General features: G+C 48.9%; 1 protein-coding gene across 1 annotated transcript; it reads right to left on the bottom strand.

Moving 5' to 3' along the window:
- Positions 1-1742: 1742 nt before the first annotated feature.
- MPP3 (MAGUK p55 scaffold protein 3) lies at positions 1743-26682 on the bottom strand. The gene is made up of 18 exons (XM_004374317.3): positions 26514-26682; positions 26168-26286; positions 25405-25482; positions 23838-23918; positions 23460-23597; positions 20940-21021; positions 19443-19528; positions 18019-18093; positions 15811-16007; positions 13672-13736; positions 12378-12398; positions 11710-11751; positions 10062-10226; positions 9878-9958; positions 6935-7028; positions 6645-6753; positions 4808-4930; positions 1743-2166 (listed from the first exon to the last, which is right to left on the bottom strand). Exons 1-18 carry the CDS (start codon positions 26608-26610, stop codon positions 1990-1992), a joined length of 1830 nt encoding a protein of 609 aa, XP_004374374.2. The 5' UTR covers positions 26611-26682; the 3' UTR covers positions 1743-1989.
- Positions 26683-27927: the final 1245 nt, after the last annotated feature.

Raw genomic sequence — 27927 nt, 5'->3', positions numbered from 1 at the left:
TCTAGTTATGAACGTGTTCCTCGCTTTTAAGTCGATTATTTAACCAGCAGCCTCAGTTGTTGGTGTTCTTGGTTGCCACTGAGTCGATTCCGACTCATGGCGACCCCGTGTGTGCAGAATAGAACTGCTCGATAGGGTTTTCAGGGCTGTGACCTTTCAGAAGAAGATTGCCAGGCCTGTCTCCTGAGGCGCCTCTGGGTGGGTTTGAACCACCAACCTTTCTGTTACTAGTCCAGTGCTTAATCATTTGCACCACCCAGGGACTCCTTTAGGACCACAAAAGAACAAGGCAGTATAGTGTAGTAGTTAGTGGCCAGCTCTGGCATTAGGGAGACTTCATCTCAAATACCAGCAATGACACTTTTTTAGCAGCTATGTGAACTTGGACAAGTTATTTAAACTTTCTAAGCTTTGTTTTTCTTGTTTGTACAATGAAGATGACAAGAATCCCTACCTCATAGGCTTGGTCTGAGTATTTGTCAAGGCACAGTATGTATATAAAGGCCTTAGTACAGCACCTGGCACAGAATAAAGGCCTACAAATCTTTGTTATTAATAAGAAATAAAATTTTCTGAGCAGCTAAGATATCACAAATCCTAGGTGACATTACCACTTTTGCTCAGGGAAAACCCATTAGGCCCACACTCAGAGTCTATAGACTTTCACATCGTCAGAACTGATTTATTGTGTTTCAGATGTAATTGGACAATTTTGATGGGGGAGTCATCTGGTTTCCCATCATCAAGCACAACAGGAGTCCCTAGAATCTGAAAGTTAGACAGGCTAGAGCCAGGACGACTGCCAGTAACAAGTGGGACAACTGATGGAATAGAAGGAATCAAAAAAACCAGATACATGAGCTCCACTTTAGGAGTCTGAGGGTATTTAGAAAGAGGACAAGCAGCCTTACATTCTTCAAGAGTCCCTGAAGACACTACTGTATCATAGAATAGGACAGTCATTTATGTTGATAGTAAAGTGTGGCTTAGTCTTCCAGAAAAAGTTAATGTATGCTCACTACTTAAAAAGGCAAAGAAGCAAGTTATTTGTTAACAGGCAAGCATTCGCTATTAAAAAGGTTAAAATCGACATTTTAGCACTTGAAGCCAGGGAGCTTCAGTTGTGTGGACAATCCCTTTAGGTAAAACAAGACAGCTTCCAACAAAGCTGGATAAAGGAAGTGTCACTATGTTTATAAAGCTTAAAAACATCACCGCACATTGGTACTTTATAAATTAACCAAAACTCATTGCCGACAAGTCAATTTTGACTCATGGCGACCCCACGTGTTACAGAGTAGAACTGCTCCATAGGGTTTTCTTGGCTGTAATCTTTATGGAAACAGATCACCAGGGCTTTTCTTCCGTGGAACCACTGGTTGGGTTCGAACCACCAACCTTTAGATTAGTAGCCAAGAGCAAATCGTTTGCACCACCCCAAACCAAAAAACAAACAAACAAACCCATTACAGTCAAGCTGATTCTGACTCGACCCTATAGGACAGCGTAGAGTTGTCCCTTACGGTTTCTAAGGCTATAAATCTTAACAGAAGCAGACTGCCACATCTTTCTCCCATGGCGCAGCTGGTGGATTCGAACTGCTGACCTTTTGGTTAACAGCAGAGCACTTTAACCCCTGTGCCACCAGGGCTCCTTTTGCTCCACCCAGGGACCTATAAATTAACCACCTCTCTCTAAAAGACAGTGGTTACTTAACTTTGGTACAAAACATCAGGGTCAACTTGCCTATGATACTTTAATGAATGAAATGTGTTACTTTGTGATATGCCCCTTTCAAGTCCTGTTTTCTGAAACACAACAGACAAAAAACCACCGCAAATAAGACTTCCCACTTAGCCTCTTCTTGATGGCGGAGTATGTGGAGAATTTCACCCCGCCCCATGCTTGCGACTCCTTGTTGGTAAAATGAAGGTGGCTGGACTAGATGGTCTTCAAGGTCCCCTCCAGCCAGGACGGTCTAGGACAGAGTTACCTGACCCAACTGACAGGTACCCAGTGAGTGTCCCTGCTCAGCTTCTCCAAAATCACTTTCAGCTGGCTGTATGCACCCTGGAGATCCTCCTTCACCAGCACGGTGTCCACCAGGTGCCCGTAATGCTGGTCTATGAAGGCGGCGGAGGTGGCCATCTCCTGCTGCTCCTCATCCTGCAAGGAAAGGGGCAGTTATGGAGTAACTGGATCGTTCTCCCCTAAAGTCAGAAACCTGCATTACAAAGGCTGTGGGGAACATGGTCTTGGGCAACATCCCAACCTTGAATTTTTAAGCGATGAGTGGATAATTATGCCCCATTAGTAACAAACTGTGTATACAAGAGCAGAGTGTAATGGCAACATTTAATCAAAATTCCAAGAAAGCTAATGGGCCATAGATATAATCATATGTCCACACAGAAATGTGTACACAAATGTTCACAGCAGCATCATTCATAATAGCCAAAAAGTAGAAACAACTCAAAGGTCCATCAACTGATGAATGGATAAACAAAATGTGGTATTATATACAATGGAGTATAATTTGGGAATGAAGTACTGGTACATGCCACAACATGGATGAACCTTGGAAACATTATGCTAAGTGAAAGAAGTCAGATACAAAAGGTTGCATATTATAAGATCTCATTTATATGAAATATCCGTAATGGCAAATCTATAGAGACAAAGTAGATTAACAGTTGCTGGGGGCTGGGGAGGAGTTGGGAGGGACTGCTAATGGGTATAGGGTTTCTTTTGGGGGTGATGAACATGTTCTAAAAGTGACTGTGGTGATGACTGCACAATTCTATGAGTGTGCTAAAAACTAATGAATTATACACTTTGAAAGTGTGAACTGTATGGTATGTGAATTGTATCTCAATAAAGCTGCTAACCTCCCCTTGCCCCCAAAAAATCCACATAGTAAAACATAGAAAAGAAAAACTAATCATGAGCCCATTATCCAGGGAGAACTGCCTTTAGCATTTTGGTGTACTTTCTTTGTGTGTGACAAAAATAGAATCATATTCTTTTCAGACTTGTTTTCTTTTAATATTTTATTGTATTTAGCTATGTCATCAAATATTCCTCGATAACGTGAGTTAATTTGCTATATAATATCCCATTTCATCCTGTGAATATCATGTAATGTTGTAATGTGTTGAACTGAGCCCCCAATATTGGACATTTAGGTTGTTTCTGATTTTCTTTGTTATTGTTATTAACAACAAGGAGCCCTGGTGGCACAGTGGTTAAGCACCAGGCTGCTAAGTGACAGGTCGGCAGTTCGAACCCACCAGGAAAAAGATGTGGCAATCTGCTTCTGTAAAGATTACAGTCTTGGAAACTCTATGCGGCAGTTCTACTCTGTCCTATAGGGTTGTTATGAATCAGAGTCGACTCAACTGCAATGGGTTTGGTTTTTTTGTTTTGTTTCGTTCTGTTATTAACACTATGTTGAACATGCTCTGCTTCTAAGTGGTTCTAGAACCACTTCGTTTGTTTCTAAGTGTTCCCCTTAGAGTTTCTAAGGGGGAAGACCTCTAATGTTCCTTCTAGCCCTGTCATTCTAAGTAATTTGATCAGTGTGGACAATTATAACAAGAATTTGTACAAACTAGGATGAATCCAAATCTTTACTTGGGGGGAGCTTCTTGACCAAGGGGAAGGATCGGAGAGGGTGTCCTTCAGATGGAAGAGCTATATTGGCCAGCAAGCAAAGTCTTTGCTGAAACTGGATTGCTTCTTACCCTTTCCCCATGACAACTTCCAGCTCATTCCCCTAACTGACCCTTCTGAAAGCCAGGTAAGATGGGGCACTAATCCCATGTCTCTCTAGGAAAGCTCTGCCAAACTATCAGGTTTGGGTGGGCGTCCTGATATGGACTGGGCTGAACAAGGAATCTATGCCGGTGAAACAGAAGTGCACTTAGCAACACATTGGATTATCCCATCCAATAGTTTTATAAATAGATTAATTCTCTGATGGTTCAAACGGATCTATTGTTGCTGGGTGCTGCTGAGTCAATTTCAACTCATAGAGACCCCACGTGACAGAGGAGAACTGTCCCACAGGGTTTTCTAGGCTCTAATCTTAATGACAGCAGATTGCCAGGTCTTTCTCCCGCAGAGCCACTGGATAGGTTCAAACTCCAGCTTTTGGGTTAGCAGCCAAGCACTTAACCGTTTTGCCACCACGACTCTTTTCAAACTGGTTTAACCCATTGTTGTCAAGTAGAATTTGACCCACAGTGACCCTGTAGGACAGAGTAGACCTGCCCCATTGGGTTTCTAAGGCTATAATCTTTACAAAAGCAGACTGTTAATCTTTCTCCCGTGGAGTGGCTGGTGGGTTCGAATCGATGTCCTTTCAGTTAGCAGCCAAGCACTTAACTACTGCGCCACCAGGGCTCCTTCTCAAACAAGTTTACTCAGTGGTTATTTAGAAAGCAATGATAATGACCTTATTAGTTGGTGTTTCAATTAAAAATCACTTGGGTTTGGTTTATGAGTTCATCAGGTCCCAGACAGATGTCAGACTCTTATTGTCGGGGAGGGGGCTTATGTGAGAGTAACCCCAGACAAAGCCACCCCTGCCTCGACTGGGAGCACTTCTGGCTGTCCCACCCTGAGCCTTCTGGTCATATGACCCTCTTCTCTAAGTACATCAACAGACAGAAAGGAAAGATTGTCTTGAGCAGAAGGTCCATCCTGTGTCCCTCTTTAGCTGCGAGCATCCTCACACAGCTGGAAGCACTTCTTGTAACAGCCCCTCTTAGGCCTCCAGAAAAAAAATAACCAATGTTAAACTTACAAGTGGGGCTGCTGTGGCCTCGAATGCCGGGGACATAGGTGGTGTCTTCCTTTTTTCCTGAATTGCAGGCTTCACAAATATAATGTAGGGTTTGAACTCTGAGGTCCTCAGTTGTTTCACTGCCTGGGAAAGAAGGTTCAAGAATATTATACACTTTTAAAATATATTATTGGGAAACATACTTTTTAAAGGCTCAATAACTGTGCGTTTCAATTGCATAACCTCAGTGGCAAAGGTCCTGATCACACTGGTCACACAACAAAAGACTTTAACTGGGCAGAACAACTGCTCCTTTCCTCCACTTTGACACTGGACTCGGCCGAGCCCTGAAGGCCCACACACAGAGAGTGGAAGGTTCCTCAGGCTCTAATGAACCTCTTAAGCCCTTCTGCACCTGGCCATTCCTGATGCCAGAGACTCAGTGTGTGTATATCTAGTCAAACGTCATTGATTTGCATTGCACTAATGCAAAATTTGTGCTATCACATAGGCCGCCTATGATATTCAAAGAAAAAAAGGTTTGCTAAGCAAATGAAGAGACTACCTAAGAGATCATTTGAACAAAACTTAAAAGACTTCAGAAGATTTTCTGTAAGCAAGTCGTACTGTTAATTATTGCATTCTCTCTATTTGGAAACACTGGTATTGAACTGCTACGCGTACTATCGGCACATACAACCAATAAAATCACTTTCCTTTAAATACAAGTGAAATACAGACTTTTAATTTCAACTACCAACTCCTAGTAAGTCCAAATTAGTAAGGGATTTATCTTTATAAGCACAGCATGTTTTCTGGAATATATTCCAAGCAAACTTCTATAAAATGAAGCTGACAGCTTATAGGATAAAATCAGAGCTCTGTTTCTACAGCAGGGAAAGAAAATCCCCAGGTTAAGTTCAAAGCTTGGAAGTTTTTCTCAAAGACAAGGTTGAAAAGATGGCCAAGCTCCAGCCAAGCCCATGGCATGCTGGGTGGGCAGCACTAGAAACGTTTTTGAAGCACTTTGTGGAGTATGGTCTCCCTGTAAGGAAGGAGGCCTCTCTTTCCCTTTCAAATTGCTCTCCTGACTGTCCCCGTCAGTGGTTCCCTGAACCACTGACTCCCCTTGTCATGGTTGGGGACGGGGGTGGCCTGACACCAAGAGCTTAGCGCCAGCTTCTGTGTGGGTTGTCATGGTTGTTGTTAGCTGTCGAGTCTGCCATCAACTCATGACCCCATGCACAATGGAACAAACCACTGCTCAGCATTGCGCCATCTCCATGATCGGCTGCAGATTGGACAGTCATGATGCATACGGTTTTCACTGGCTGATTTTTTCAGAAACTGATTACTAGGCCTTTCTTCCTAGTCCATCTTAGTCTGGAAGCTCCACTGAAACCTGTTCAGCATCATAGCAACATACAAGCCTCCACAGACAGATGCGTGGCGGCTGTGCATGAGGTGCATTGGTTGGGAATTGAACTCAAGTATCCAGCATGGAAGGCAAGAATTCTACAACTGAACCACTAATGCCCCCTCTGCCTGGGTATTTACAGCTAATTCTCTGTCACAACAGGCCACATCTACCATGTGATTTACTCTATGCAGGGGTTACTCTCCTGGGTCTGTGGGTCCATGAGCTCCCTACAATTAAACACAGTATTTGTGTAGATAGGTGCACATTTGGAGGGTATACAGCTTTCATTCAATTCTCAAAGGGAGAGCCAGAAAATTTAACACCCTCTGCTCTGGACTAAAAATTCCTTAGACTTAGGTCAAGTGTTCTGCAAAATGTACAGTCCCCTGCCTTAGAAATCCTGTTAAGTGGAAATGCCCAGCTAGCCCAGAAACTCACTTCGGGCTCCACGTCCACCAAACAAACTTTGTTTTTGGCCATGACAGCCTGAATGGCCTCCAGGCTGGTCCCATAGAGATTCTCCTTATATTCGCCATGCTCCAGGAACCTGAAACACCACCAAAGGGAGAGGGCCTTTAGTTCCTGAGCTTTCCTACATTAGCACAAAAGGTTGAACGGACTTCCCAACAGGAGTTCTCTCCCACTTCCCCATCCTTTCCAGAAGCCTTCCCGGGAGGTCAAGTGGGACACGGGACAAAGACGCACAGCGGCACAGAGAACCAGCATACTTGTTGTGGTGTAAGTCGGCCTCAAATGCTTGCTTAGAGACAAAGTGATATTCCACCCCCTCCTTCTCATGGCTCCTTCGGGACCTGGTGGTATCTTTTAAAGAAAAAAGAAGGAAAGCTGGGCGAAGACATGTTGCTTCACAGTAAGCAGGAGCAGCAGCAAGCCTGTGCCCTTAGCCCTTCTAGGAATTCATGGCTGGTTTATCTTGTGTAAACCAACCACTTCCGTTCAACGAGTGTTCCCTGCATGCTAGGCACAGTGCTCTTCCCAGACATACTGATTTCTCACAACAACTCTTTGTCAAAGGCAAACTGAGGCCTCCCATTCTGCAGTAGAGGAAACCGAGGCACAGAGAGGTTATGCGCCTCACCGTGCGCAACATCCCACAGCCAGCAGGTCGCAGGGTCGGAGTCTGAATCTAGGTGTCTCCATCTCATGGAAGCATATGCTCTTAACCACTTTGCTACACTGCCTCATAAATGCTGTGGCTTTTATGAGAATCACTTAAGGGATCCCTAGTTCTAAGCTTTTATAGCTTAATTGTTTTTCTTTTTGAGAGCAAAGGGGGCACAAATACAGATGACCCTGCCAAGTGTATGCTTTTAATTCCTTATTTGATTCTCATTTTGATAGGAAATGAGGCATGAACACCAATGCCCCTTTATGGACTAGATGTGTTTCAGCAGAGCTGGCTCTCAATTTTAAAACACATACTTTTTTTCCCACTATTTTCCATAATAAAATTGAGATGTGCTCTCCTGGGGAAAATCAGGTCCTCCACTCAACACGAACACATCTGAAGCAATATACAGCTTTTTCCAGAGCATTCCAAAACAAAAGATGACGTTTTGGAGAACAGTGTTCTCTAGCCCTTAGAGGTCCCCCAGGGGGATGCTTTTGTGTTCTACGTGTGTGTGGCATCTTAGTCCAACCTCTGTCAAAGCCACTGGGCTCATTTTCTGACAATGTCATCCTCTTGCTTAGAACTTTTATTTACCCACTGATTACATTCTAGACACCTTAGCTGAGTATATAAGACCCTTTGTGATCTGCCCAACCTCCAGCTCAGCTTCATCTCCCACCATATCCTCCACACGAACTTCTCCTCAGTCCCCAACACTGCTACTATTGGTCACACCTTCATCCCTTTACACATACTGTTCCTGCTATATAGACAGCCTTTCCTTTCTCCTCTGCCTAGAAAACTCCTATTCACCCTGCAAAACCCAGCATAAAAGTTACCACCTCTGGGAAGCCTTCCTGACTTCCCCAGTGCCTACAAACAAGGGGGAAAGTCACCTGTCTATGGGGTGACCAGAAGCAAGTAGGCCTGGCCATTCAGGTGCTTCCCTGGAGGACAGACCTGGGGGTTTCTAAAGGACCTATGAGTAACTTCCACATGTCCTGTTTCAGTTCATCCTGTCAGACTGGAAGGCCGAATCCCCCAGAAGCCTACCAGATTCATCACAGATGCTATCAGAATGGCCTCCCTCACCCCCGTCCCCGCCACTTCTAGCTGGGCTCTGAAAGACAGTCTGACAACCCATAGACGAGACTACAGGCCCAGATGAGAGCAGTGTGGTAAAGCAAAGGCTTTGCAGCTGCCCTGCCCCAGGACTCTCTGGAAAGGTTCCTTTACCACCACCACAGCAACCCCTCTCAATGGTCACTAGGCACCCACACTGCATCCCTCTGAGTCCAGAGAGACTGACAATGAGTCCCGGAGAGGAGAAAGACAGTCAAAGCAGGAAGTGGCAGGTAGCAAGTGAGACAGCATTGTGCAGCCTAGTTAAGAATGTGACACTGAAACTCCGAGAGTATGGAGCCCCGACACCCTTTTAACTCAGTACTGAAGTCACTCCCGAGGTTCACCTTCAGCCAAAGATTAGACAGATCTATAGGGCCAACAATAAATGTGAGGAACGTGCTTTATAGTTCAATCATGTATGCAAGACTAATGGACACACCAGCCCAAAAGCAAAGACGAGAAGGCAGGAAGGAGGAAGGAACAGGAAAACTGGACGAATGGAAACAGGGATACTGGGGTGGAGAAGGGGAGAGTGTTGACATATCATGAGGTTGGCAACCAATATCACAAAACAATTTGTGTATTAACTGTTTAATGAGAAACTAATTTGCTCTGTAAATTTTTAACTAAAGCACACACACAAAAAAAGAAAGTGACTCTGGGGCCAGGCTACCTAAGTTCAAATCTTGGCTCCACCACTTACCTACCGTATGACACTGGGAAGGTTACTTAACCTCTCTGAGCCTCAGTGTCTTCCTCTGCAGTACAAGATGATAAAAATCTTGAGTTACTGGGAGGGCTGACTGAGTTATTGCACATAAATGTTCTTGATATAGTACCTGGCATTTTTCATCCTCCTCCTCATCACCACATTTAGAACCAGGACCTCCTGCCCACTGGATCTCAGCATTCCTGGCTGCCTCTAGCAGGAGGAAGACTCAGAAATCAACAGGGGTGTTATCACCAGGACGGTACTCAGCCACCCTGATGAGGCTGGAATCCAGCTTAAATGTAGTGCCTAAGTACTGTCTCTCCCCTGGCTCCCCAGCTTCCCTGAACTGCTCTCCTACCTAAGCAGAGGTGCTGAGGCCACAGGAGGTCAGGGTCATCGTGAAGAGGAAGCTAGACTGATCCTCACTGCCTGAGAGACCTTCTCAGTGTCAAGCTGAGTCTGCCACTTTGCCTGCAATGTGCTCTGGATTCACCTCCCACCCCAGGCAGAAACTGAGCAATTAGTTTTCCAGCTTCTGCCTCAGAGGGTCCTAGTGGACCACTGGGTCCCATAATATGCCTATAGCACGCAGTGTCTGCTGGTCCCTCAGACTCAAAGTAAGGATTAGGATGGATATGAGGAGTTATGTTCCCATGAAATATTCACATGCAGGTACACATACACACATGTGGGCCCTCTTACGTGGAACAGCAACGCCAAAGTGCTGTGGGTTCTCTGCCACCACCTTCTGCTTCAACTCGTGCAGTCGGGCTCCCAGAGACCCTGGGAAGCAAAGGGGAGGCTGACTAGAGTCCCCACTGTGTTCCCTTCCCACTTCTCCAGGAAGAAACCGCCCCATTCCTTGAAGGCCCAGGACATCACCTACCAATTAGAACCACCAGGCGCGGCCGCTCGCCGGGCTGGTGCTGGTACCTGGCCACCTCCTCATAGGTTAGTAGCTCCGGAGACTCAGATACTGTAGGTGTCTTTCCTTCCTGTGAGCTGCCCAGCCTCTCCCTGCGGCCCAGCCGGAAGCTCCTCCGAAGACCAGCTTGCAGGGAGGGGCAGAGGGACACCATGCCATTTGCCCCAGGATCTCCCAGTAAAGACTTTCTCTATCTGGCCAGACCTGGCAGGTGGGACTGAGTCTTCTGCCACCCTCTCTTAACCGCCTCCCACTACAGGAAGGAGGTCGTTTGAGAAGCACGGTAACATGATGAAAAGGTGACCACCTAGCATCCAAAAACTGGGGCTTAACATCACTGTTTTCCTTGGCATGTGACTGATCTTGGGCAGGTCTCTTCTCTGAGCCTCTATTCTCGTCTGTGATATGGGACACGTATCTACAAAAGCAATGTGTGGTCCTGGATTGGATCCTGCATCGGGGAAAATGCTATAAAGGACACTGCTGGGACAATGATGAAATTTTAACGTGAACAGTATTCTAGGTAATAGAATTATACGGATGTTTCATTCCCAGAAGTGGCTAATTGCCCTGAGGTTCTATAAAAGAACGTCCTTGTTCTTAGTACATACATGCTGAGGTATTTGGAGGTAGACACAATGTCCGCAACCAACTCAGTCTGCAAACCGGCTCAGGGAAAAAAGTCTGTGTATATGTAGAAAAATGGAATGATAAAGTAAATATTGCTTAAAAAAAAAAAACCAAACCCATTGCCATCACATCGATTCTAACTCATAGCGATCCTATAGGACAGAGTAGAACTGCCCCATAGGGTTTCCAAGGCCCTGGTGGCACAGTGGTTAAGAGCTCAGGCTGCTAACGGAAAGGTTCGACTCCACCAGCCACTCCTTGGAAACCCTACGGGACAGTTCTGTTCTATCCTATAGGGTCACTATGAGTTGGTATCCACTCAGCAGAAACCAGTTTGGTTTTTTGTTTTTTTTAATCTTTACAGAAGTAGACTGCCTGTCTTTCTCCTATGGAGTGGCTAGTGGGTTTGAACTGACGACTCTTGGGTTAGCAGCCAGCTGCTTAACAATCCATGAATCTGGGTATAGAATATGGAGTTCTTCATACAATTCTTACAGCTTTTCAAAAATTTAAAATTATTTCAAAATAACAATTTAAAAAACTCTTTGCTTTGTCTCTAAGGCCTTTGAAAAGACTGACCAAAATAACGGAAGGGAAGGCATTCTGGAGACTAGGAAAAGGCTCCATCACTGTGTGGTGGTGGTGTTAACACTGAAGAAACTACAGTTAAGATCATGATCATAATAAAATTGCTTTGAATTTATTGGTCCATGCCCTTTGCCTCCCAGTCACCATATATCCCATTCGGGGCCACTTCCTGCCAGGGTTCCCTCGGCTCCCAGGGGCTGGGTGAAAGCTCACGTGAGGACCCCAAGGCCTGGCTGACAAAGCCGGAGGGGAGATGTGGATTCGACAGGCTCAGCTGCTCTTGAAGAGCTCCTGGACTCGGTTTACTCTGACTATGTCTCCCCCTGATCCAGGAGCCCGAGGTGGGGCTGTGCACGGGTAGGGGGTGTCAGGCAAGAGCCCCACTACTTACCTACATAGTGCCCTCTGAGGTATCCCTCACAGTCACAGGTCTCTGGGAATCAAACAGTGAAAGAGGCCAGTGAGTTAAGCTGGATACACCCTGGACCAGAGGGGCCGTGCCAGGCCCGCCCAGTACTTGGCCCCTGGATGGCCAGGCAGAACTCTAGAGGAAGGTGTCTCAGGGGGGCTCAGGAGGAATCCTGTATCCTGGCCACTCCCAGGGGAGCAGGTTCTTCTGTTTTGCTCAGTTCTCCACACTTAGGCCCCAAATAGCCCTTCCAGGCCCTGTCACGGGTTCTAGGCCAGCAGGCTCCTTCACAGCCCCTTTGAGTTGGGGTCCATATGAATAAGATGGACACATCACTCCTCCTTGCTCCCCTCCCCCGCCTCCTGCCTCCTGCCTTGCCCGGCTATATAGCCAGCACAGCCAGCATCTGGGTAGGCTGGGCCCTGCGTGCCAGGCAGGCAGGAGGGGGCTCCTAGGCATTGACTCTCATCCCCACCATCTCCACATGCCTCAAGGAACAGGCAGGTCTATCTGGCAGAGCAGGGAGAGGTGTGCAAAGAGCCAGAGGGGCCAGCCACCCATGCGGGGGAGGAAAACAAGCCCTCCAGCCCTGGACATTCCACCGGAAAGGGGCCTTGCCCGTGTACACAGGGGACAAATACCAGGCCTACCTTTGTCACAAGGCTGATCATCTGCGGTTTGCACAAAAGACAGATGGAACAGCGTTAGTGAGGGGAACCGGGAGACACTATGGTTGAGAGGCAGCCGCGGCCCCACATGCCTAAGGAGCCCTCCATCTGTCCCCTCCACCTTTCTCCCCCAGAAACCTGTGATCCGAGCTGTGGTGCATTATTAAACACCGAGACCTGCTCTAATTAGTTTTCCTCTGTGTGTCTCATTAGTGGGCCAAAGAAAGCCAGTTCATCCCTGGCATCTTAACCAGCATCCTTGAGGCTGATTTAATAAGCGGCCCCTCCAACTTGAGACAAATCTGGAAAGTGGTCATTGGCCACGGCCAGAGAGCCAGATGTCTGCAGTGAGACTAGGGCCTGCTGGCTCTCTGCTGGGGTTTGAGACTCTCCTGGGCAAATGCATATGCCAGAGGATGGGGTGGGTGGGCAGAGCTGGGGGCCAGCTGCACACTGGCCACCTGGCACCTGCTTGAGTCCCTCACTTGGTCACTAGCCCTCCTGGTCCAAAAAAAAGCCACACCCTGGAAAAGCTTCCTTTCTCTACGAGGGCTCTGATCACACGCCCTCTGTAAACAAGGCCCAGCTCCCGTCACTTAACCTTGTGAACCTCTGTTTTCCATCTGGAAATGCCCGCCTCTGCCTGTTTCACAAAGCTATGGTGACAATTAAAAAACAAGAAGGATGTGTTTTCTAAAAGGTAATGCGCTACACAGAGTTTAGAGTCACCAGCTAAAATACAGGCTGCCCAGTTAAATTGGAATTGAGAGAAACAACAAATACTTTTTTAGTCTAAGTATGTCCCACATATTGCAGGGGACATACTTACACTAAAAAACGATTTGCTGCTTATCTGAATTTCCAATTTAACTGGACAGCTTGTATTTTTAGTCACTAAATCTGGCAACCTTAACACAGAGGAATGGGACTGCTCCTAGCCACCTCCATTCCCTTGCAACATCAGTGGTTCTGAAACTTTTCCGGGTCAGAAACGCCTCTAAAGAATCGAACGAAAGCTGGGACACACAAACACAGAGCGTTTTGCATACAATTTTGGGAGAGGTGTTAATATGCTGCCCAATGTCCTCTATGGACCCCAAATATAGAAGCTCCTCTCCAGGGAATAGCTTCCCCCACCCCACCCCTCTGGAGCCCTGCAAACTTAGACAGGACCCTTGATGCCCCTCCAGCCCAGTGCCTCCTTCTTCCAGGCATGCAGCCCCTGCGTCCTCGCCCTGGCCCCTCCCTGAAGTACTACTCCTGCCAATCTACTCACAGGGGGGCCTCTTGAGGCTCTGGGGGCTCGGCAGGGTGCCTGTGGCTCTCCGGTAGCTCAGTCGCCTGTGGGGACACAAGGGTATGGGCAGGGCCCATGAACTGGGACACAAGGACCAGTCAGAGGGAGTCTTCTAAAAGATGTGGGGAAACCGAGGCCTGATCTGCAGGTGGGCAAAGCCTGGCGCTCCGAGGCCTCCTGACCAGCACTGAGTCCAGTAAAGGGGGACACTTCCATGAGGACAGTTCATTCATTCACAAGGAAGAAGAAACCAAGTCTCTTGCTCTGGGAAAAGCTCGTCTAGCCCAAGATGGTCACCCACAGGGATCCAGCCCAGTAACCACCATGAGTGGTTGGTCATTACTTTTCTATGGCTGATGGCCCAGGAAGGGAGCCCCCTTCTTCACTCTCACCCCCACCACCACTCCCATTCCAGAGGAAGCTAGAAAACAGCAGAATGACTCCCAGGAGAGGCTGAGGGGTGGAAGTGACCCTAACTTAATGTCTCCCCACACATACAATGTGATTTCAGCCCTGCCACATTATCCAATGTGGCTGTGAATGGAGAGGCAGCCTCCCATGCCTCACCTTAGAGTTGGGCAAATGCCCCAGGGCTCTTGGGGTGTCTAGATTTCTGCATTCAAATGCAGCTAAACAGCCCTCCTCCACACCCTTTGGTAAGATTTTGCCAAGACCTGTGAAGCTAAAGATGTAGAAGGGTCTGGGGCTGCCCTGAGGAAACGGAGCTGCATTTCTCAAACTTTAGTGCCTCAGAATCACCTGGAACACTTGTTAGAACACAGATGGCAGGGTCAGTCTCTGGAGTTTCTTACTCAGCAGGCCTGGCGTACCCCAGGACTTACATTTCTAACAGGTTCCCAGGTGATACTGAGCCTGATGGCCTGGGGACCACACAGTGAGGACCACTGAAATGGCTCAACTCTGGGGTTCTGTCATTACCAGGTCCCACACACCAACAAATGTGAAGAGGGCTACCAAGTTCATGGGAAGTAATGGGGTTATAAACGTGACACCCTCTGACCCAGATTTACAGACACTTTGGAAATCTACCTAAGGAAATCATTTGAAATATGGGAACACTCTATGCCCAAGGTAATTATCACAGCCTTCTAGTAGTGAAAAATTGGAGACAACCTAAAAGGGCAGCCACAGGGAAGCAGTGAAGTCGCTTATATGCAATCTTTCCTCAGAGAGGCCTTCCCTGCGCACCAAAAAACAAAAACAAAAAAACCCCATTGCCATCAAGTTGATTCCAACTCATAGCAACCCTACAGAACAGAGTAGAACGGCCCGATAGGGTTTCCAAGGCTGCAATCTTTACAGAAGCAGACTGCCATATCTTTCTTCCTCGAAGCAGCTGGTGGGTTCAAGCCGCTGACCTTTTAGTTAGCAGCTGAGCGCCTAACCGCTGCACCACAACAGCTCCCCCTGCACACCCAGGTGAGGGCAAACCCTCCTAGTATAAACTTGCAGAGAACCATGTCCTCCTCCCTAGCACTCATCTCATTTATATAAAGTGACCTTTTGAACAACATCTGGCTTTTCCAATAAACTGTAAGCTCCTCCAGGGCAGAAACCATGGGTTCCCAGGGGCCGGTCAGAGACCAGCTCAATTCATAATAAATACTTGCTGCCTATGAATGAATGATACATTCCCCTGATAAAATATTATATAGCCAATAAAATCACAATATAATATGTAATAATCCGGGAAAAGCTAATGCCAAAATGTTGTTTAAAAAAAGAAAAAAAAAAGCAAGGCCACAAATTCTGTAACACTCACATAAAAAGCACAGGAAGGAAATAAATCATGCTGTTTAGTGACAAGACTGGGCAATTTTCCTAGTCCTCCTTTTCTATATTTTTATATTTTATTTCCCAACTTTCTCTATGTACTATGAAATATGCACTAGTAATGTAAATTTCCATATGTTTATTTAAATCCCAAACAGCCATCATCACTAGTTATGGGACAAGAAGAACAAACACAAGCATAATTGGTACTTACCTCAGGGAACAACACAGAGTAGTGTGCCCCTTTGGCTGTGGTGACAGAGACTTGGGGGTTGGTTACAGATCTGTGCCAGAACCACCTCCTACAGTACACCCCAGACCCACCTCTCCTGGAACTGCTTGGAAGGGATGAGGCCAGCTCGAAGGTTGGTGTCCCCCACTCGCTTGGCCTGCCACCATGTGGGGTCGTCCTGGCTCACCACCTCCAGGACCTGTCTGCACTGGAAGGGCAGGCCTGCTTCCTGGCAGGGAATGGCCCGGTCCTCCCGAGGGTTGTAGTGGAAGAGGGCCCGCATGAACACCTGCAGAGGAAGGGCTCTGGTGAGGCTGCCCCTCTTCATGTGAGCACAGACATGTCTATGTCCTCATCGAAGGTCAAACGACAACTACCATTCACAGTTAGGAACAGGAAGTAGCCTCGAGAACAGAAAGGTAATCGGAAACACAGCGCACACATTAATCTTATTGTTCCAACCATTTTGGATATGATAGCCAGGCAATCCATCAAGAATCAGAAAATTAACAGACAGAGCCCATCACTAATACTCCTCTTCCCAACCTAAATACTTCCTTATTTATCTGATCTGCTGTCCTCATAATAGCCTCTTAGCAAATGCAAAGTAGAAACTAGTCCTGGGAACAAAAAGTAAATGCAAGCAGAATTTGTAACTCAAATGTTATTTTTGATATGCTAACTGCACCTAATGAAGTCAGCAGCACCCTGCTAAATAAGTAATCTAGATGTTAGAATACAAACACAATATCAATAAAACTGTTACTGATTTCTCACACCTTTCATTGGGCAATTGACACCCACATTTTTTATACAGTGAAACCTGTGAAAACTGGAATTCGATGGGACTGCCTTGTTTTTCTGGGTCCCACAAGTTTTCTGCCTTGGACAGGGTGCTGTCTTACCACTTTTCTATTGCTCTCTATTAATGGAAGATATTTGAGTTTTCTTTCTCTGACAGGTTTCTGCCTTACACAGGTTCCTGCTTTCGCAGGTTTTACTGTAGCTCTATTTTGCCTCATCTGTAACAGACAGGGCCAACCCCCAGCTCTCCCTTTCACCCTGGAGTCATCCCTCTAGAGGAAATGGTGGAAGGACACAGCATTTTGTCACACTTCCTTGTTATCTTCTAGAATTCAGTGGCATGGATTTATTTTATTTATTTCTATGTTCAGAACACTAGGGCCCAATTACTTCAGTGGCAAAAAGAAAAAAAAAAAAAAAGGGAGAGGACCAGGGGGCTTCCTTAGAATATGTTAGATCCAAACATATTCCTTTATGTGCCAATCAGAAAAGATTCAGTTAGATAACAGTAAGAACTTCCTGACCATAGATTGTGGGGATTAGTTTCCAGTTGCCCACAGTGGTAACTTCCTTGATAACATACCCTTTACTGGGTTGGCTGCCTTCCCTTCCCCATTCCTGTACTGGTGTTTCTTGGGGATACCTCCCAAATAAACTATTTACACTTGAATCCTTGTCTCAAGGTCAGCTTCTAAGTGATCCCAAACCAAGCAGGGACTACAGCCAAAACCCCTCAACAAAGCACTGGAAGCCATTCAGAAGGTAGCTTTAAACCATCTTCCCAGGTCAATCCCCATCACCCTCCCATTGGGCCCCACCACATGGCTTTTCTCATTGATTCCCAACATGCTCCTCTCCATGGTGCCCTTGAGCCTCTATATAAGCAGACCCCTCTCCTCTGCCTGAAATCCCCTTCCCTTCTTCTTCACCAGGAAGTCCTACTTATTCTCCACCTTCCTCAAGCCTTGGTACCTATTCTGTGACCCCTACACTGTGATGCCTTCTGAGACACCTGTAACTCTTTGTACAGAATCCTTCTGAAGCACTTCTCACAGGGCAACGAAAGACCTCCTGGCTTCCCCCTCTGAACTCAGAACCCTTGAAGCTGTTACTCATCTTTTTCTCCAGTATCTCTGTGCCTGGCACAAAAGGAAGGCTCAAAAACTCAGTGAATAATTAAACAAATGGCAGTTGCTTAATTGGTCCCGAATCAAGCATGCTTGGAACTTCTCCTCCTCTTCATGGCCCTGATTTTCTATTTCTATTAAAATAACATTGTCTTTTATTAGTAAGCCATGCCAAATCCTGTTTAGAAAGAGGCAGGATACAAATAAATGAATCACTCTGTGACTTTAAACTAAAGTTCTCTATTGGGCACACATTACTAGAACCAAATGTATGATCTCTCCCAGGATGACAGCTTCAGAAGGCCGGGCTAGAGCATCCCACCACCTCCAGCCCCTAGTCAGGGCACCCACGAGCCTGGCTCCTCATACCTTGCTCTCCTTCAAGCGGTCCTCCTCCTGGGTGGCCGGGATGATTTTCAGGGTGATGGATCCCTGGGACTGGGCCTGAAAGTAGGGGCTTATCACCTTCCTGGTTTGACCCTCCATGAGTTTGAGTCTAACTTCGCAGGTCTACAAACTCAAGTTCAGAAAGAGAGTCAGGCGTGCTGCCTCTCCTGTGGCCCACCCTTCAAAACTGGCTGAATTACCTGAAGCAAAACTCGGAAGCCATGAAACCAAGACTCTGTATTTTCATGGGACAAAGTGATAGATTTTTAATGAGAACCCAAGGACAAACGTGCACTAAATTCTAACTCTTCATCCCTCCTGACTGCCAGTGCCCCAAAGGACTCTCCTTTCTTTCCTCAAGGGTCATTTTAACAAACCGCTTCCATTTCATTTTCCTCTTTTCTGCCCGATTTGGGGCTGATCCCTAATTGATACTTCCCTCTTTGCTTCCACCTTCCCCGATGGGATCTCCTCTCAGGTCACCCCCATCTCTCCAGGGTTCCCCTCATTCCAACCAACAGAGACCGCACCCCCCACTGGGGAGCCCACAAGGAAGAATGCTCCCAGACCACAAGAGCCCTACATCTGCCACACAGAAAGCCCAGACAGCTCGCTCTGGAGCACAGGAAGTGTGGTGTCCACAACCAGAGGGAGAAGTGAGAGCATAAAGACTGGTATGTCTGTCTGCAATCCAGGTCTCCTGCAGGGGGCGCCTTAGAGAGGGGGCCTCCTCTCTCCAGGTCTCGTCCTGTTCCTGCCCTAAAAACCATCAGAATTTAATAAAGAGTGTTATGTCCAGGCAGGATGCCCAAGGATAAAGAGGACAAAACTATGGTTGGGGCTTTTAAAAATTTCAGTTTTCACTTAAACTCCCCAAAACAGACTGTATAGGTTGTTTTCGTCTCAGTATTTAATATCCAACCATCCCCTTATAGCTGTGAAGTGCTTTACCCTTTTCCAGATGTTCACAACCTAACGAAAACCACATATGGGCTGAGAAACCCTATCTCTACTTTACAGAAAAGGAAACTGAAGCGCGGAATGAACTGATGACTTGTTCAAGGTTGCACAGCTAGAAAGGGGTGGAAGCAGGATTCGAACCCAGGGTCGGCTGACCTCAAAGCCCATGCTCCCCTGGCCCTTTGGAAGAAGAGGCTATTTTGAGAAGGTCCCGGAGAAGCTACCCCAGGAAAGGGAGCCAGGGGTGATGGCTGTGCTGAGAGGGGGTCTGCGAGAGAGGCAGGTGGGCTGGATGAGCCACTCCTGTCCCCCTAGGCACACCGAGACCACTTCACCAGCCGCCTCCTCATGAAAACAGGAAGGTGGAGCCAGAAGTTGCCTGGCCCCAGGAAGTTCCCTGGTTTAGGTCTCCAGGGAACGCCGCCAGGCAGCGTGAAAGCACGGACCAGAATCTGGCTGATCTCTTCGGGCCGCTTGTGCAGTACTGCGATCCCATTGACTTCTCGAAGCTCGTCTCCAACATGCACCAGGCCTAGGAGAAGACACGGCAGAGCATGAGCACAGGACGGGATCCAGCCCTGGTGCCCAGAGATGAGGACCGCCTGAGGAACCTGCTAAAGGGCAGCCTCATGAGGTCAAAAGGTGGTGGGTGGCAATGGGCTGAACTGAGTCCCTTTGGAGTGCTGGGTGCCTCCCCCACATCATCACAGCCTCACAGCGATCGGTGGAAGGCCCCAATTTACAAGTTGGCAGCTGAGTCCCAGAAAGATTAAACAGCTTGCCCAAGGCCCCGCCGCTAAGAAATAATAGAACCAGCACTTTTTTTGTTTTTTGATTTGTTTCTTTGTTTTTTAAGAAATACAGATTTTTTTAGTGCTTTGAGGTCAGGTTGGGGTGGGAATGAGGATGTTGCCATTGTTTGGAGCAGTCAGAGTCAATTTCAACTCATAGCAATGCGATGTGACAGAGTGCAACTGCCCCATAGGGTTTTCTAGGCTGTAATCTTTACGAGAGCACATCGCCAGGTCTTTCTCCCACGGAGCCACCAGCTGGGTTCAAACTGCCAGCCTTTCAGTTAGCAGTTAAGTGCTTAACCGTTGCTCCACCCGGGCTCCTTCAAGCTCAGTTCTTTTGATGTGCAAAGCCTGTGTTCTTTCTGCTATACCCTCTGCCTCTTTAAAAACATTATTAACTCTTTACCTTCCTGAGTTTACAGAAAACTCCAAGAATGTCCTTCTCAAGTCTTCGTAGGGAAACTTTAAGGTGACAGCAAAGAGCGTTAAACACACCCATCTATTAGCCTCTGGTTTAATGACAAGTGTCTGCGTATTTGGGCCTTATCTGCTACTCAGAGCGATCCCTAGGACAGCGGCATCAGCAGCAGGTGGAAGCTGGTTAGACATGCAGAATCTTGGGCTCACCCCAGATCTACTGAATTTGAATCTGCATTTTAACAAGACCGCTGAGGGATTCGGGTGCTCCTTAATGTTTAAGGAGCTCTTGGATTCTCCACACAGTGATCCCCATCCTTTTGGGGTAAAACACTCCCCTAATGGCCAGGGGGTTTGCCTCCCAGCTGAGTAGTTCTTCCACAGCCAGTGATCCTCAGCCTGTTTTCCGCCCAAAGCCAAGAGATGAATACTCTCTCCTCAGTAATAGTGGCTTGCTTGCTACAGCAACCGTGGTGGTGGGGGACCCGTGGCTCCCCTGTCCCCCAGTTAAGAATTACCCGCCAACCCCATGCTATATGTTTAACTCTCACAGTCCTCAGCCTACGCCAACACATGAGCTCTTTCCTGATCACCCCCAAAGTACTCCATGCATGCTGTATTTCCAAACAATTAAAATTTCTGCCGGGTTTGAGAATTCTAGCCCCACTCCCAGAAGGAAGGCTCTGGGACAATGGTTGCCACCTCAGCCAGGCCTGCGTTGCCACCACTTACCACTCCGGTCTGCTGCGCCCCCTCGCATGATCCTGGCCACGACAACAGCCCCCGAGTGCTCATCCCGTCTGATGGTGGCACCCTGCATCGGACACAGAGCATACAGGCCCTAAGAAGCAGCCCCAAACCTCAGATCCGGACTCACTGAGCCCGAGAGAGCCTCCCGACCCTCCTTCTGCCGCCCTAGAGGGCAGAGCAGTGGGGAACCTCCCCAGCTGAGGGCGCACCACGGTAAAACCAACACCTCACATTAGGATGTTGTTAGCTGCCTTCGAGTCCAGTCCCAACTCCCGGCAACCCCACACACAATGGGATCAGACCACTGGGATCCATAGGGTTTTAACTGGCTGATTTTTTGGGAAGTAGATCACCAGGCCTTTCTTCCTAGTCTGTCTTAGTCTAGAAGCTCCGCTGAAACCTGTCCAGCATCATAGCAACACACAAGCCTCCACGGACAGACAGGTGGTGGCTGCACTTGAGTTGCATTGGCCAGGCATCAGACCCAGGTCTCCCGCGTGGAATGCTGGAATTCTGCCAGTGCACCACCACTGCCCCCGGCATTAGCCCAGCCCGGCACTTTACAGTTTGCAAAGCACAATAAAAGCCCATTTTCGAGATGAGACACTGGGGCTCCAGGAAGCTAAGCATACTCCTCAAGGTCACACAGCTGGTGAAGAGCAAAGCTTTTTGTGACTCTGAATCCAGTGTTTTCTCTTTCATATCACAGCCCTCTGCCAGCTGCATGGACATTTAATGAGGATAGCACGAGCCAGCAAATTCTCAACCTGGCTCTATAACCGACTGCAGGGCTATGAGGCCCTTTGGTGTTGCTGAGGGGAACCAATTACACCCCAGCCAGAGCTCAGGGACTAGGACGATAGTCCTTGTTTAAATCCTTGCAATAGTTCCCCCCTGTCTCTGAGGTCAAGTTAAGCAACTGGCTGTGGACAATCAGGCCCTTTATGATCTGACCTCACCAAGCTCTCTGGCCTCACCTTGCTCATTCCTTACCTCAGACTTGGCATTCTAGTCACAGCAGGCAGCTCGGCACTCCCTGAATACACCACACTGTTTCCCTTCCCATGATTCTGCACATGCAGCTCTTACTGTATGGAATGCCCTTCCCCTCCCTTTTCCTTCTGGCAAACTCCTTTTCCTTTTTCAGGAATTCAGCCTGGGCATCATCTCTTCCAAGAAGCTTTCCTACCCCATCCCTAGTCACTCCCTCCTCAGACTAGATCATAATAACCTTCTGCCTCCCTGGTAGGCCTGCAAGTTCCTAGAGGGCGGGGACTGTCTCATTCACCTCTGAAGTGCCAGAGCCCAACACGGTGCCTGGCACACGGAAGGGCTCACAATACATTTGCTGAGCTGACAAATGCACCATTTTGCAGATGAGGAAACGGAGATGGGGAGAAATCCTCATCTGTTTGCAGAAGTAGCTCATCTGCGGTCATTTGGTGAAAGTGAAAACAGAGAAAGCCAAATGCAGTATTTTCTTGCGCAAGCACCCATTTCTCCGGCTTTCCACCACTTCTCTCCATCTAGTAAACAAACTGTTTCTTTGCTCAGTAAATCAGCACTGAACCAGGACCAAAATGGTAGCAATTGTCAGCTAGGGTGAAGAATGCCTGGTGCCCTCAGCTTCCTCAGTATTGTATTCAGAGAAAACCAATAGTTGTAGAGTCCATTCTGACTCATGGTGACCTCATGTGTCAGAGTAGAACTGTACTCCATGGGGTTTTCAAGGGCTGAGTTTTTAGACGTAGATCGCCAGGACTTTCCTCCTAGGCACATCTGGGTGTACTCAAATCTCCAACCTTTCAGTTGGCAGTCGAGCCTTAACTGTTAACCATTTGCACCACCCAGGGACTCCAGTATTCAGAGAAGTTGTTTTGTGCTATCAAGTCGATTCCAACTCATAGTGACCCTATAGGACAGAGCAGAAATGCCCCCATAGGATTTCCTAGGCTGTAATCTTTACGGGAGCAGATCATCAGGCATTTTCTCCTGTGGAGCCACTGGTGGGTTTGAACCATCCACCTTTGGGTTAGCAGCCAAGTGCTTAACCATTGCACCACAGGGCTCCTTATTCAAGAGAAAGGGGAGGTAAATATTTTAGGCTTTGCAGACCAAACTGTCTGTCACAATTACTCAGCTCTGCCATTGTAGTATAAAGGCAACCATAGACAATATGTAAATAAATGGGTGCGGCCGTGCTCCAGTAAAACTTTATTCATAAAAACAGGTGGTGGGCTAGATTTGCCAATCTTTGGTTCAGAGCATGATGATCAGGGCGGCCCCATAGGTTATTTACTGCACAAAGGGGTTTGGCCATGGAGTAAGGGTGCCTTGCCCACAAAGCTGCCACAAGAACTAGCATTAGCAGAAGCCCTGACCAAACTGCTATCACTCACTCCAAAGTCTTTAGGAGGGTTTCTTTCCCATTTTTAAGGGCCAAGGTGGGATGCAGTGGGAGGGAGAGGGTCAGAATGAGGAAGAGAGGTGGGCGCCACCTACCAGCGGTTCCTTGTTCTTCACCAGGCGGACAATCTTCACTGATTCCTCTTCAAAATCCTCGTCGATATTATCAGGCAAAGGAGGGAGGACAGGGTCGAAATTCTTCTGGGCAACTGTGTCATGTACCATGAGCACAGCCTGTCAGGAAAGTCAGAGAAATGGAGGGCTGGCCCCACAGCTCCCCAGGGGTCGGGGGCCTTGCCTGGGCAGTGGTTTGGTGGTCTCGGATCTCATGCCAGGGAGACTACCACCCCGGACACCGGCCCTGAGGGGCCCTCACTAGAACTCTCCTCTCCGTCTCACAACCTAGCACCCCCTGCCACCCGCATCCCGGGAGACGCAAGAGGCGTGGGCAGGCGTGGACTGCAGCGTGAGTACCCTGAGGTGGGGGGTGGACAGCAGCTGGAGCAGCTCCCTCTCGTCACTGTGCACGGAGGCGGCCTGCAGCTCCTCCATCACCTAGAGCGGATGAGAAAACACCACAGACAGCTGGGGGGCCTCCCTGCCCTGAGCCTGCTGGGAGCACTGTGGGAAACCACTGCTCCCTAGGCCTCAGAGCCAGGGGCCCTCCCAGGGACTGATGCAGCTCCAGGGCACATTCGACCCTCAGCCACCCCAGGATTGATGCTCTCAGGGGACGCATGCCAGGGACCAGGAGAGCTGAGCAGCTCTGCAGGAGAAATCCTAATAGGAGCTAAATTCATTAAGCCCTTACTGTGTGCTGTTTGCTTTACACGGACCTTCTCATTTAATCCTCACAACAAAACCAAAACAAAAACTGTTGCTGTCGAGTCGATCCCGACTCACAGCGACCCCATGTATGGCGAGTAGAACTGCTCCATAGGGTTTTCAGTGCTGTGGCCTTACTTCCGAGGCTCCTCTGGGTAGGTTTGAACCACCAACCTTTTGGCTAGCAGTCAAGTGCTTAACCATCTGTATCACCCAGGGACAGGGGAATCCTAATAGGAGCTAAATGTATTAAGCCCTGATTGTGCGCTGTTTGCTTTATACGGACCTTCTCATTTAATCCCCACAACAAACCTAGATTAAACAGGTACTACTATTTTGCCATTTTACAGATAAGAATCCTGAGGCTCAGAGAGATTAAATATTTTGCCCAAGGTCACACAGCTCGTAAGTGGCACAGGCAGGATTTGAACTTGGAATTCCCTGGCTCTATCACCTATGTCCTTCACCATTGTGCTGTTTTATGGATGAGCAAATTGGAGATCAGAGAGTGACTTGTCTGAGGTCACAGAACTAGTAGTAAAGGCGGCAGTGCGCCCTGGAACCAGGCGTCTAACATGTTCCTAATCACTATGCCATAGTGGAGAAAGGCTCAGGGACCTGCACCCACAGGCTGCACCCAGCCCACGCTAGATCATCTCCTGGGTTAGAAGCATTTATCTAGGGGCTGGAATGGCCTTGGTAATTAACTGGTCCAGCTTTTCGCAAAGCACACAGCCCAGAGCACTAGGTCCACAAGAAACTAAGATACTCCTTTAAAAGCGGAGATGCCTGAGCCGGTGAGCCGGTAAGCCGGGCACACTGCAGAGTTCTTTTCTTCAGGACTTCGCGTTGGGCCCCGAACGCACAGGCACAATGTGCTTCTTTGCCCTATTCATAGCTCCCGTTCTCAGAACAGTTTGGGAACTGCTGAGCCTATCCACACACTCTCGGTGTACAGCTGAGGAAACAGACTTTCTCAGGAACACACAGTAACGGGACGTCCCATGTCATCATGTCTCGGGGCCCAGTTCAAGCCTCAGAGTTCCTCCTGCCTGTCAGGGAACCCAGGAAGGAGGACAAGGAGGAGGGACGGAGACACCTCTTGGGGGCCCCGGTTGCTGATGTCCCCTGGCTAAGTAATGGCAGCAAGACAAGATGAAGGGAACCCACAGGGTAGGGAGTGGGGCGACACCATAAGGAAAAACCTCGGGCTTACATCCTCAGCGAGCGCCATGGCGCTATGCAGGACTGGGGTGGGGCTTTGCCTCTCATAATAGCGGAGCTTCTCGTGAATCTGCAAAAACAGCGGGTTTCAGTTTGGAGACTCCCAGGCCAGCTGCCCCAGGTTTATCCCGGACATCACACACCCCACCCACGCCTGCGGGGACATCTGGGCCTGCAGACTGGATCACCGACTGGATGGCATAAGAGAAAGCCCTGCCTGGCTGGGCTAGTGAAGACCTTTCTGGGGAAGAGCAATGGCTAGGATGACCTCTGTGGGCCACACGCTGCTAGGAACCCGTTGCTGTTAAGTCGACTCCTAGTGGCCCCACGTGTTTCAGAGTAGAACTGCACTCTATAGAGTTTTCAATGGCTATAATCTTACTGAAAGGAGCCCTGGTGGCACAATGTTTAAGTGCTCAGCTGCTAACCAAAAGGTTGGCGCTTGGAACCCACGAGCCCATCCAAAGGAGAAAAATGCAACAGTCAGCTTCCTTAAAAGATCTACAGCCTTGGAAACCCTATGGGGCAGTTTTACTTTGCCTTATAGGGTCGCTATGAGTTGGAATTCGACTCGACGGCAACAGGTTTGGTTTTTGGTTTTTAACCTTATAGACGTAGATCACCAGGACTTTCTTCCACAGCACTGACAGGTAGATCTGAACCTCCAACCTTTCTGCTGGTATCCAAGTGCAAACCATTTGCGCTACCCCAGGATCTCTAGAAATCCTAACCAGGCAGATGCAATGGGACTTTACCTTCATTAAGTAACTGAGGCTTTTCTCACTGAACACATCCCTCAGGAAGCCCATCTCCTCCTTGTGGTTGGAGTCAGGCCTGAGCTGAGAAGTCAGCAGTGCCAGGGTTTCATGCAAACCTGAGGAGAGTGTAACAAAAAAAAAAAGCAATGCAACGGGCACTTTCTGGCCCTCAGGACTCCAGTGGACCCTCAAACAACACTTGAGCCTGTATGGGCACATCCTCTCCCCAGGCTCTCATTCCCAGGGCTTGGCGACAAGGCAGCTTCTGAGTGCCAGCACCAGCTGCAGCCTGCTTTCTCGCCAGCCCTGGCTGCCGGGTGAGCACCAGCCCCGAGGCACTCACCCGAGTCCTCCGACAGCACCGGCATGCCTGAGCTGTGGCTCCTCCTGTGGAGTCTGGAAGAAACGGAGGAGGGAGGTGCTGAAGCTCCACCAAGCATATTCACTCAACCGTTATTACCCATCTGTCCATGACCAATTTGGGGTTAGAGGGGATGGGGACAAATAATTCTGCTCACTTTTTTCGGGGAAGAAAAAAGAAAACTAAGATTTGCTGAGTGCCCCAATGTGCCAAGCATTGTGCTGAGTGATTTCATATGACATTTTCCTCAATCCACACAGAACCCTGAGGAATAGATAATAATATTCCCATTTTACTGATGAAGAAACAGAGGCTTGGAGGGGCTCATAACTTACTCAAGGCTGGTCAGAATCCACACTCTGGTGGGCCCTTCCAGGCTGGCCTCAGGTTCCAAGTGGCCCTGCCTGAGGGTGATCTCCTCCACAGCATCTTCACTCCCCTGTGACCTTCTAAGAGCCTCGCTCAAGTCCTCCGTCCCGCCACACCTTCAGTAAGTACCTGGCTGGGCCTACAAGCACCCTCCACCATCCCCAAGCCTGGACCTGATCCAACGGGAGCCTTGGGAATAGAGCGCAAAGAGGAGGTGGTTTCTACTATGCAGGAGGGGGATCCCTATTCAGGAGCGCCCCCCTCCCCGGCCGAAATTCTCTGCAGCACGTGGTCCTCAAAAAGTCCTCCTTCAGAAGGGTACAAGGAGAGTAATGATTCATTCATTCCGCAAACATGGAGCCAGCCCCACTACGCCGAGCACCGGTGACACCAAGATGCGTGAGAACGTTACCCTGGCCCTCCAGCCTCCCACCATCACGCCGGGCTCACCCTCTGGCTTCTTCTAGCGGCCCCCTACTTCCCCGAGGCGGCCAGGCACCGACTCCAGCTCCTCTCTGCAGGGACCTGTGGGACGAACGAGGAGCGCGGCTGGGCGAAGGAGAGGTGAGCCCAGGGGCCGCTCGGGGGCAGCCTCGGAGGATGCTCAGCGGCGGGAAAGGAGTGGGGCGCCCGGGAGGGGGCGGGGAGGGAGGCCGGGGACCCAGGGCCGGGCTGAGAGTCCCCTCTGCGGGGGCTCCGGGAGCCGCGAGGCTGCGCTGGAGCCCGAGGGGCGGGTCTCGGCCCGGCCTCTCTGCACCCCTCGCCCGCCCCCGGACCCTCCCGCCGCGGCTCCCAGTCCCTTGTCTGCTCCCTGCGCCGGCTCCTACCTCGACGCGCCAGGATCTCCGCTCGGCGACCGGGAGCGCGCGGGTGCCTGGAGCCTCGGCCGCCGCTGGCTCCGCCTTCCCGGCCCCTCCCTGCCACGGCCGCGCGGGGCGGGGGTGGCAGAGCCCGAGGAGCAGGAGGAGAAGAGGAGGGGGAAGGAGGGAGAGAGAGAGGAGGGGAGAGCGCTCTCGGCGTCTGGCAC

This window comes from Trichechus manatus, unplaced genomic scaffold (genome assembly GCF_000243295.1).
Source record: "Trichechus manatus latirostris isolate Lorelei unplaced genomic scaffold, TriManLat1.0 scaffold00028, whole genome shotgun sequence".
NCBI lineage: Eukaryota > Metazoa > Chordata > Mammalia > Sirenia > Trichechidae > Trichechus > Trichechus manatus.
Note: the sequence above shows the minus strand (reverse complement) of the source record. Positions and strands in the feature narration are given on the sequence as shown.

Excerpts from the sequence above, each read along its gene's own strand:
- MPP3 (XM_004374317.3), bottom strand. The coding sequence starts at position 26,610 with ATGCTTGGTGGAGCTTCAGCACCTCCCTCCTCCGTTTCTTCCAGACTC. Across the intron at positions 25,483-26,167 it reads GCCTCAGTTACTTAATGAAG|ATTCACGAGAAGCTCCGCTA; the intron begins GTAAAGTCCCAT and ends CTGTTTTTGCAG. Across the intron at positions 2,167-4,807 it reads AGGCCACAGCAGCCCCACTT|GATGAGGAGCAGCAGGAGAT; the intron begins GTAAGTTTAACA and ends CTTTCCTTGCAG.